General features: G+C 37.9%; 1 protein-coding gene across 1 annotated transcript in view; it reads right to left on the reverse strand.

The window, feature by feature from the left end:
• The window catches only part of up (Troponin T, skeletal muscle), a 49,677-nt gene that overhangs the window by 23,776 nt on the left and 13,670 nt on the right, over window positions 1-12,231 (reverse strand). Inside the window, exons 5-12 of the mRNA XM_068226797.1 lie at window positions 11,262-11,298; window positions 10,657-10,782; window positions 10,275-10,439; window positions 10,142-10,192; window positions 8,050-8,268; window positions 4,421-4,491; window positions 977-998; window positions 801-881 (exon numbers count right to left, since the gene is read on the reverse strand). Of these exons, the coding sequence (XP_068082898.1) occupies window positions 801-881; window positions 977-998; window positions 4,421-4,491; window positions 8,050-8,268; window positions 10,142-10,192; window positions 10,275-10,439; window positions 10,657-10,782; window positions 11,262-11,298 (772 nt within the window). The remainder of the gene's footprint in view (window positions 1-800; window positions 882-976; window positions 999-4,420; window positions 4,492-8,049; window positions 8,269-10,141; window positions 10,193-10,274; window positions 10,440-10,656; window positions 10,783-11,261; window positions 11,299-12,231) is intronic.

Raw genomic sequence — 12,231 nt, forward strand, 5'->3', positions numbered from 1 at the left:
TTCACTGACTGCTGTTATTCAGATTTGTTATAGGAAAGAGTTATAAACATTGATCTCCTGCAGTATCATCTATTGCAGTTTGCACAAAGGTCAGGAACCACTTGTGGCCATGCATGTCCTAGAGTCTGCTCATGTTCTTCCTGTAAGTATAACACTGGCAACAGCTTTATACGTGAGGACAGGTGTCAGCCTGAAGCATGGCTCATACCAGCTATCGTATATTATTCATGTTAGATGTATTTGATTTTCATGAAACTAATTTGTATTCACAATAGCCATCAAGGTACCAATCACAAGAGCAAGACTTGCACAAAGAAGAAAAAGAGAATTAAAAGCATTCCATACAGCCCAATGTTAAAGTAAAGAGGTTAATGAAGTAGCTTAATCTACAATAAAGAAAAATTGATTTAGGCGCAGATTATAGCAAAAATAGCATTAAAGTTCTACTGCGCAACTACTTCAAGATACAAACACAATTTTCTACTGCTACACATGGCAGTGAAATAGAAGTACAAGGTCTTTAGTTCAAGAGAAGAGACCTCGATGACTCCAATCTTGGACTTAAGATCAAAACAATAAACAAAAATTCTGTCAAAATACTCTCAAAAATTTTATGAAAAAAAAACATCTGATTCCTAATATATAATTTATTTCCAAAAAGATGCGGTCATAATGTTTATGTTTTCAAAAAGATGCTGTATCAATCACTTAGAGAAGACATTTTTTCTGCTATACATATGAATTGTGCTAAGCACATTTCAATTATTTCTCCAGATTACATGAGTATGATCAGTACGTACCCCTTCAAACAGCTTCTTCTTGTCATCGTACGATCTTGTGTCCACACGACGTTCATATTTGGAGGCAACCTGGATCTTGGGCTGCAAGAAGAATATTTTACCATGTAACATTTTCTGAGTTTGAAGAACTCATCCTGGGTGATAGAGTTATACTAAGTATAGTGTAGAGTACTTACGGGGTGCTTGCCAGTTAGAGCCCTGAAAACAAGAGAGAGACAAGTTCACATTAGATCCCCAGACTTTGATTAGAAAACATACAGAATAAATAAGGATTGATAATATTCTAGACACTAAGAGACCTGTCATTCCTATATTCTTCATACATCTGCAGTACAAGATAAGAAAAATGAAACATATTCAGAGATAAGACGTATAGGAAAGAAAACTGAAATTGCAACACCGTGAAAGGGTCTTGCAACACCCCAAGTGTGTATGGTGGATAGGTATAAGGTAGTGATGCTATGATAACACATTGAGGTGCCCCTGTATGAACATGTAGATGCAGATCAGTACAAGGTGTGCCCATACTGAGCTGCAATACTTTTCTGATTCCTGTGCAGTATTGAGTCAATAAGGCCCTGGATCACATCCTGCAAAGTTGCAGACCATGCTTGCTCCACTGCAAGGGTCAGTTTGTCAACAGTTCAGGGTGGCTGAGGGGAGTTGTTCAGGTATCTACCCATCATGTTCCGTACATATTCAGCAAGGGACCGGGTGGGCCACTGTAAAATCACAATGTTCTGGAGGGCTTCCCTGGAGATGTCTACAGTGTGAGAGTGGGCACAGTCCTGCATAAACAACCCATTTGCAACATGCCATCAGAGGGACAACCACTGGATTGAAAAGCCTGTCCACATTCTGTCAAGCTGTCATTGTGCTCTCAACAATCACTAACGTCGATTTCACCTGAAAGCCAATAGCTCTGCAGGCTGCAATGACTAGGGTTGGCCCCGTGTGGCTCTTGGCAGCAAGATTGGTGCGGCCCCTCTCCCTCGTATGCTATCAGAGACCATTTGCGTCCAACACAAAAGCATGATATTCACCAGTAAAGACAAAACCGTGCAATTCATTGTCCAGCTTGACCGTTCCTGACACCAGGACAGCCTCATACTCAGTGGAACGCTTGCAGCAGAGACACGGAATCATAAGCCAGCTGCATGCACAAACAATTATTAAATTGAAGTGTGAGCTGCCACTGTTGCTTAGGGGTCTGGGACATCTGAATGATGCGGGGATCCTTCCACACTGTTGAATGTAGGGTTGGTCCTGTCCCGTGTCTTTGAGCTTGTGTCCCTCCACTTGACCAGCGTGTTATACATATGGTACCATAGACGCATTTTGACTAATACTGCACAGATAAGCCACTCTCACACAGACTAATTATCTGGGCCCTCTCAACTGGTGACAATTGTTGGTGTCCTTCTCATACCCTTCTGCAAGGCATATTTCACAAATGGACATTTCACATCATTGCATCTCTTCATTGCTCTACTGATTTTGGATGCAGGAGGTGGTTCATCCATGACCAGTCAGGTAGGGAGGGCTGTATGAACAAACAGTATTTTTTATGTACCTAGCTGGCACCACTCCATATCTCCAATATCAGCACTAATGACCCATTCCTTTGTGATGTTGTAATTTCCGTCTTTCCTTGTGTATATGGGAAAATGCTATGTCCTATCAATGAATTTGTCATACTACATTTGTATAGTTTTAAAATTCTAGTTTTCACTTAAGTTAGAGCCAAAATTTTGTTTCATGGTTCGATAAACGATATATCTACCTGTACAGTTGCATGCCTTGTGCTGCTTATGCATTGTTTCATATTCATTGGACAGAACAGCAATTTGGATAATGAAATCAACTATTATCTTACATAAATCATAGGGCTCTGAAAGCTAAGGCTGAGTTGGCTGAAATGTATTTTTGGTATCCAAGCTTTCTGTTTATCATAACTAAATATCATATTTTACTATGCATCAGGATCTGAATAAAAGTATAACAAATTGGTGATAAAGAGCAAATGATAATTTCTAAAATGAAAAGACAAAGTTAAATTGAGTTGTTTCTTTTTTCAGAAACAGTTCATACACTTTTTAAGGGCCTGTTTATGTGTGGATAATTTCTCAATTATTTATTTGTTTATTATTTGACAACGTAAGAATTATTTTGATTTCTTAATTTGGTTGCCTGAATGAGTAATTTTAGCATTATTATGTCTGCTTTCATATTAAAGTTATGTTGTATTGCTCTTTCCTATGCAATTCTTAGCAACAGGCCTCTTTGTGTTAGCTCTCCCCCACTCCGCCTCCAAAACAAGCAGAAAGGGTCAAGCTGTATGTTCCTTGCATCATTATTTTACAGAGAGCTTAATAAAAGATCAGGAACTATACGTAAAGTGAATTTCAACAAAATGTGTAGTGTTGTATATTGCTCTCCTATGAAACTGACTGAACAAAAGCTAAAATTTAAAGTGTCTATTCCTCAGCTAAGAATTGCCATAAACTGAGTTTTAATACCCAATGAACGCTACGCCTGCCTATAGAGGCACTGACGCGGCCGGTCCACCAATGCTACACCTGTCTATAGACGGTACACAAGAACTTTTCTATTTTTCAGTTTACCAGCTCACTCTCGAGAGCCAAATCGATCTCTGGTATGTTCTGCCATCTGTTGGGCATTATGTAGAACTAATTGATTATGGATTATAGCTTCAGGAAGTAACTAACAGAGCTTTTTGTAGATATCTGTCCTCTATAACTGGAGTTCATATGTGATGTAAACAAGCATGGCAGAACAACAAGCTACCTGCTTTTGTTGCGATCAAAGAAACCTTCTGTTATTAACCACAGCAGAAAGTAATGATGACGATGATTTTAATGTATCAGTAAGCTATTTTTTAAGTGAAAGTTATTTTGGGCCCTTTACTTTGTAGAAAGTTGATGTACGTGTGGGCAAAAAAAAAAAAAAGCGTAATTTTGATTTCTTTCAAAATAATATTGAACATAAATGTAGGATTTTCTTTTTACAATAGATTTGTAAAGAACCAACATCTATAAACATCAGCTAATCACTCCCCTGATAAGTTAAAAATTGAGAGTTCTATAAAAAAAATTACAAATGAATGAAAAAACTCAGCATTGAGGTACCAAACAGTCAACTGGTAACTCGGCACTTAAAAGGTTAATAGCATGAAATGAAATTAGTCGGTTGAAAGTACTCCAATAACGTCATTACTAAGTTCTTATCACCGCAACAAAGACATCTCTATAGATCAGTGGTAAAGTGTTGGACTCTGGGCCCCAAGATTGTGGGTTCAAATCTGACAGACAGGGATTGTCAGATATTTTTAAGGACAGAAAAAAGTTCATTGATTCATACTGAAGGATGTTGGCATATAAAAGATCACTGGTAACACATTTTGAATTAAAACTCAGCTACAGATCACCCAAGAGAACATCAGTTTCTTTGGCATTTTTTGGAATAAAACAGGACATTGAAATTGGCATGCTGGCAGCCTAAATGACATCAAATCTAAATGCCTGCATGTGGTAGCTGAGGCCACATGATGATGATAATTATTGTTATTATTACTACAACAACAAAGGAAAGTAACTTACTCAGGGTCAAGACCCTTCTTGAGAGCTTTGTGCCTCAGCTGTTGCTTCTGCCTCTCCTTCAACTCTTTCAACTGTAACATAATACGGTAGCAATTAGACATCTTGTCATTAAAAAGGTAGCAGTGGTTATCCTCAAGTGACTAACTGCAAAACAGGTGGCTGTAAAGAAGTCTTGCCTCACATGGAAAACACACACACAACTACATTCAAGAGGAAAGAATGAGGCAAGCCAAGAGCAGAAGGCACAGATGATGTTATAGTTTCTCTTCAAATGAAAACTTAAAAGCTTTTGAATCTGCTGAATACATAATTTCAATATAAATATTACACTGTAAAAAACTCTTCATCTTTTCTTGTTCCCCGTTCACTTTTCTCAGTTCTTTCCCTCCTGGATTATCCATTTATAAAATACAAGGTGTGTCAAAAAGTACAGTGAATGGACCGATCCATCTCGAGAAGTGCCATGTACAGAGCTGAAACAGCTTAGTTTGCTGCAGCTAGTCGAACATAGTGCATGTAAAGACTCCTATTATACCAGTAATGAAATAGAGCAATGCATAAACATCAAGTTGTCTCTGGTGAGACCCCAACTAGAGTATGCTAGGGGCTTTACGTCGCACCGACACAGATAGGTCTTATGGCAACGATGGGATAGGAAAGGCCTAGGAGTTGGAAGGAAGCGGCCGTGGCCTTAATTAAGGTACAGCCCCAGCATTTGCCTGGTGTGAAAATGGGAAACCACGGAAAACCATCTTCAGGGCTGCCGACAGTGGGATTCGAACCTACTATCTCCCGGATGCAAGCTCACAGCCGCGTGCCTCTACGCACACGGCCACCTCGCCCGGTCAACTAGAGTATGGTTCCAGTGTATGGGACCCTTACCAGGTTTACTTGATTCAGGAACTGGAAAAAATCCAAAGAAAAACAGCTTGATTTGTTCTAGGCGTGTTACAAAAATGTTGCAAAGTTTGGGCATGGAAGACTTGGGAGAAAGGAGACGAGCTGCTCGACTAAGTGGTATGTTCTGAGCTGTCAGTGGAGAGATGGCGTGGGAGGACATCAGTAGACGAATAAGTTTGGATGGTGTCTTTAAAAGTAGGAAAGATTACAATATGAAGATAAAGTTGGAATTCAAGAGGACAAATTGGGGCAAATATTTGTTTATAGGAAGGGGAGTTAGGGATTGGAATAACTTACCAAGGGAGATGTTCAATAAATTTCCAATTTCTTTGCAACCATTTAAGAAAAGGCTAGGAAAACAACAGATAGGAAATCTGCCACCTGGGTGACTGCCCTAAATGCAGATCAGTAGTGATTGATTGAAGTTTTGTTACAGATTGGGAAAATGTTGATGGAGACACATGCAATGTTAGTGTAAGTGTACGGAACAGAAGCTGTAAGCAGAAGATATGTTTACGATTGGTTCAAACACTTTCGGGTTGGACAGGAAAGTCTCAATGATGCGCCATGTCATCTGGCACCTGCAACTTCTTTTTGTTTCACCGCCTCAAGGGAATCTTGAAAGACACACAATGTGTTGACATCCAAAGGTGTGTGACATCAGTGCTCCAAGAGATATCTTCTCTGCCAGTTTCCAGCAGCTGTTTACACATTGCCAAAAGTGAATTGTGACCAGTGAGAGTACTTTGAAGGCAACTAAAGGTAATTTGTATGTAACTTCTGTTTTCTTTGTGTTATGGTATCATTCACCAAACTTTCTAGATGCACCTTGTATATGATTACTCTGTTTTCTCTTATTTTTTGGAGGTAAAATGCTTAAATGTGCAACACTGCATATGTGTGAAGGAGAATTTACTTGCCTGCTATATACCGGTATTCTCTTATACAACTGAGTATTGATACAACAAAATTAAATCTAGAAAATGGTACTGTTTTACCATCTGGCTGTTGTGTAGCATGATAAACGAGTTGATTCTGGATAGAAAAGTGAATGAATCATGGCAATTAATAGAAAAAAATTGCATTAATTTTGCACAAACCCTGTGTCATATTGTAAAGGGGAATTCCAAGGGAGATAGAGCAAATTTGGGCATCATGGGAAAAATTAAAACAAAGTTTCGTGGATCGTCAGTCTCTCCGACTCATGTAAGAAAGGATCTAGCAACCACTGGCCACTTCTGAATAAAAAATATGTAACATGCAAGTTGCCTTCTTGTAAGAAATACACCTTCATCATATGTGAGAAATGTAAGGTGAACCTGTGGCTGAACAGAGAAAGAATTAGTTCAAGGCTTATCATACTAATTTTATGGAGTGAAGTATAAATTTCAAGGTAAATGTTGTTTATCCTCAAGTATCTATGAGCACAGATGTTTCCTACGACTGAAATGTTGTAGTAGCCTCTGTAGCTAATTTTGCAGCTTTACATGGATGCAAAATATTGTCTTGACTCATTGGCCAGCATTCCGGCCTTTGGCTCGGAGGGTCCTGGGTTCGATTCCCGGGCAGTTCGGGGATTATAATTTCATCTGATTAATTCTTCTGGCTTGGGGACTGGATCTTTGTGTTTGTCCCAACACTTTCCTCTTCATATTCAGACAACACACCACACTAACAACCACCACCGAAACACGCAATAGTGATTACATCCCTCCATATAGGGTTGGCCAAGAAGGGCATCTGGCCGTAAAGCAGGGCCAAATCCACATGAGATACACAGTTTGCACCCGTGATCCCACAGGTGTGGGAAAGTTGTAGAAGAAGAAGAAGAAGAAGAAGACATGGATGCAAAACATTCAAAACTCGTGATATTGTGGCAGTGGAGACCGATTCAGGATGGCCAGCAAAAAATACGTGCAAGAGATAATATTAGCATGACAGTGGCAACAATTCGGACAGGGCCAGCAGCAAAGAAGACGTATCCTTCAGGTTCGCAATAAGGAAGCTCCTAGAAGAAGGTGGAAGTTGATTAACAATGGACCAGGCACCCAGAATGATCTGGAGGTAGAAGCTCCTAGAATCTCCCGCCCGTATATGAGAGCGCAACTGAGGGAGTGTGTGGTCAGTGAGTCAGCTTTGAGTGCATCAGTCACAAGTGAAAACAGGCAGACAGTTGGAAGTCCGTGATGAGTCATTTGTTGAGAACGACTCTGTCAAGCGACTACACAGAGTTCTATAAGGCTTGCTACTGTGAACTCTTCTGGAACAACATCATGCTATGAGAAGCCGTGTTGAGGACCAAATGTTTGATGTGCTGATGTGCAATGTGATTGGATCTCCCGAGTGAGTGCATGTTACAATCATTAGTAAAAACTGTGTAGAATGGAAAACTCTGACATCTGTAAACTTGTGATTAACTGTAAATAGTAGTTCAATAAATTTAGTGGATAGAAAAACATGCTACCTATACGTGTAATAATTTTTTATTAAGAACCTCAACAACCTGCCACAATAATTTGACTTTTAACAGACAAAACATTTTTTAAAAATTCTGATGATTGTGCATTACTTTTGGAGTGGAAAAATAAATATTTGAAAATTTTAAAAGTAGCACATTTAAGGGTAAACCATGAGTTTCTGTAATTTGTCATAGTTTGAATATGACTCTAAATATTATAGATAACCTTACAGTATTTCCATTCTTGCTTATTATTTAGTAAAATACTCACGTCGTAGTCCTGTCTCTTTTGCCTCTCCTCCAAGTCATACTTCTCAGTCTCCAGTTTGATGATGGCTTCCCAGAGTTCGGTGGCCTTAGTTTTCAACTTGTCCACGCTGAGGTTCTCGATGTCCAGAGGCTTGATGCGGAAGCTGAGAGAGATCTTCTTCTCTTCTTCCAGTTGCTCCTTGGTCTTATTCCTCTCTATTTGAGCTGAGCTCAAGTTGAACTGGAAACATTAAAGAGGAAGCATTGAACAACTTTTCTTTGAGCTCTACTGCTCAGCTTAATAGGGCTCATGGTTAAGACCAGGAATGGGCAAACTCAAAACCACTTGATAAGCAACGTGCAAAGCCAACGAACATCACATACTGTAGTTCAGAATGAAATGATGTGTGGAAGCACAAAAAGACAATGAGTGCAGTGGCTAATTTTTAGACAAATGCTAATTATAGTTAATATTTACTTTAAACTACACTACCGTAACAAAAAACAAACAAGATTTTGCTTTTAATCACATTTATTTAAATTTATAATATTATTGTATTTCACTAAAATATGAGTATTCCCGTTAAAGTTTTTTTTCAGCTGCACCAACATGTGATTGTCAGTCAAACAAGATCTGTATATCAAATTGTCATACTCTAGTTTATTCATGAAATCAATGACAGAAGCAAACATAGACAAAATTTTGGTTGCAAATAATGTTAATTCCATGTGCTTAGCATTTGAGAAGTGTTTGAATACATCTACAGTGTTAGGTGATAATTTCATTGGCTTTGAATGTGCTATGATAATTTTCCAACTGGAAATGCTCTGCAACCAAAATTTTGTTCATGAACCAGAATTGTATTTAGACCTTCATTCACACTACAACAGATTGCACTGTGCAAGATCAGTGTTAATTTGTCCACCTTTTTTCTTACCATAAATATGAATTGTCATACTGTAGTTTATTTATGAAACCATGCATAGTTTGGACTCATTGAAAAAAATTTTTTTTTTTTTGATAGAACTAATAGCTCGGGCAACATATTCATTTTAATGTGTTTCACACAAGGGCGTCTTGTCTTAAGGATCACATGAGCATGTGAAAACCCTGGTAATCCCAAAATTCTTGAAATTTATACAATATTGTATGATGAGAACAAGATTTCTGTACATTGAAAATATATTTACAAAGTTGTAAGTGCCAATTCACTTTTCATTTCCATCTGAATCACGCGCCACACCAGCCGATCACAATCCCATTTTGAACCACAAACTTCGGCATATTGCATAGCTAGAGCTTGTAGGGGCAATGCTGTGGGTATGGCGAATATGATCACAGTTTACTGTGTGATTGCGGCACTGCCTGCTTGATATGCATCCAATGGATGCTTCATATAGAGCAGGCAGTGAGTGGATTATGGACTGCTGACCCGCTTCCAATGCTTTCTCTAAAAGTTCTTTTCAAATTCCAAAGACGGCAGCACGTATCGCGTAGTCCGTGGCAGCGGTTAATGCACAGAGCAGTTACCCTGGAGTGCTTAATTGACTAACAATATGGCGCTGTTGACAGTCGAATGTGTAACATAATATTGCTTAACGAACCACGGTGGCGACACAATATAGGTTACCTGAGCTCCTGTTAACATGTTGACCAACTTAGGCTTATACATCGGATATTTTTTTATCTACTGTCACCTCTGTGTGAACACCCAAAGATTTTAAGCACGCGACATCACTAGTTCCACAAGACAATTTTTCTTGACTTGCCCTACTTTTTCTTTTAACTATCTATTCCTCTGATAAGGAAGCATTTCATATAATCAAATGCTCTTGAAGAGACCAGCTTTTGGTTCTCTACAGTTTATTTCTGCAACCACACAGTGTAGTTTGTGTGTGATTATTCTTTTTTTCAAATTCCTTTATATATATATATTATTTTCTCTTTATTGTAATGTTTCTCACTTCTGACATGATAAATAAATAAATCGTGAAGAAACAAGCTAATGGTACAAGAATTACTGAAATTAATTGAGTGTTTTTTGAGACTGACGTCAATATACAAACAAACTCACAATTTATAATACAGTATTAGTACAGATGAAGATACATACCCCTTCCTGCTTCTTGGTGATGGTGAAGTTGGGACCCTTCTTGTTCTCTGCCTGTACAAAGAAAGGAGACACATTAGCACTCTGCATGTAGCAATGGACTAGACGTGAGCATATTTCAAGAATGGAGTCTTACCTTTAGTGCCTGCATCATGGTCTGACGTTTCCTTTCAGCCTCTTCCAGGCGGCGCCTCTTTTCCTCGATGTCCCTCTGTTTCTTCTCCTCAATCTCACGCTGTCTCCTCTCTTCTTCCTGCTTCTTGCGCTCAGCCAAACGCTTCTCTTCTTCAGCTCGTGTGACCTACAACAGGCAGAGGTTTAGGACTGTGGGGTAAAATAAGTTTTCAAGATTTAGAAAATTTCTTATCAGTCTCTGAAAAATTTGCTTGTTTCCCAAGAAAAAAGATATTGTTTTTCATCGATAGAACAGGTTCTGGATATACAAGAGTTGCAAATTGATGTAAAGGACTGGGCCATCCTGGTAGACAAAATACAGCTCATTCTAGAGGTAAGCTTACCTTGCGCTTAGCCTGCTTCTCCTTCAGCTTCTTGAGGTCGTCCTCCTCCTTGGCTCGTTGTTTGCGCCATTCTGCTATGTACTCTTTGAGCTGATCATCAAGGTCTGATTTCTTCTGTTCTTGGCGCTGTAATGATTTCAGAGGTAATGAGTACATTCACCTAGTATCTGTTTGTAGATTTCAAGATCTTAAAGATTTGATCAATAAATCTAATGAACATTTGTTAAGAGGAAAATTTGAAATGGTTCCATAAATAACTTAAGAAATTTAAGAAAAAGTGCATTCCTGTATTTAATGAAAAATTGTATTCAATTCTCTGATAAAAGAAAATAATATTTATAAACATACTGGTACACAATAGAAAAGTTACACTAGTAAAGAACTGGAGGAAAGCAAATTAATTTGACTTTCTTTCAATCCATAATTCATGAAACTGTACTGACAAAGCAGGGAGGCAGAAGATGATGATTCAAATTAGCTGAGAAGCATATACTTAACATAGGTTTTTTTTATATTCACTAGCTATCATTAAGATTTTATGACATTCAAAAGAAATGTTTGAACTGGACTTTTCTTATGAGTAGGCCTGAGAGAAAATTTCTCACCTTAATGAACTCTGGATCTCCTTGAGGTGATGTGTCCCTGAGGAAACACAGATGGTTAAAATATAGTTTACTCTCTTTCATCTTATCATCTTGTTCTAAATGTACAGCTGATACTGAAAACTACTTTTATGAGATCTTTCTTTAATTGGACAAGATATATGCTCTTCTAATTGAAAAATTAAATAATGCAATACAAATTTAAAGTACCATACGTAATTGAATTAAGAAATTAACCTTTTCCTCTAACTTGAATACAGAAAATTATAAAAGATCATGAAGAGATTTAAAATCACTAATTTGGTGAACATAGGCACCAGTAACAGAAATAGAACTGTTAATACTTACAGACACCTGTTAGTTTTATTGACAGTAATCACAAATTGTCAAGACAAACACAAAAAGCTCCAAACTCAGCCCAAAAATTGAAAGTGAATGTGCATAGATTGTTAATATAACACAAAATGATAAATGAAGTGTTCATGCACTTGAAAATTATGTACAAGATCACACTCAAAATAATTTTTTTAAACATATTGATATTATAGTATATCATATTTCATAATAAATTGAGAACACCATTGCAGTCTTGGCATAATCGATCATGACACATCCCTGAACAACTTTCTCACACCATCATACCCAAAGAAAAAAAAACAACTCACTCATTTATCAAGCAAGTCAAAAATCTCATGTTCACAATAGTATGTTGTGTTCTTTGATCAATTAGAGGTACTATGTATGTAAATAATAATGTCAGTGACTTTATGTCCTACTAACTACTTTGGAGACACTAATATGCCAGAATTTTATCTCAGACTTTCTTTAACGTGCTAATAAATCTACTGGTGTATTTGAGCAATTTCAAATACTACTGGACTGAGCTGCTTAGCCTAACAGGTACATGCAGATCACTGAACAAGACCAGACCTTGCTTCATGTACGACAGCAAGATCTACCCTACCATTCTTTT

This window comes from Anabrus simplex, chromosome 3 (genome assembly GCF_040414725.1).
Source record: "Anabrus simplex isolate iqAnaSimp1 chromosome 3, ASM4041472v1, whole genome shotgun sequence".
NCBI lineage: Eukaryota > Metazoa > Arthropoda > Insecta > Orthoptera > Tettigoniidae > Anabrus > Anabrus simplex.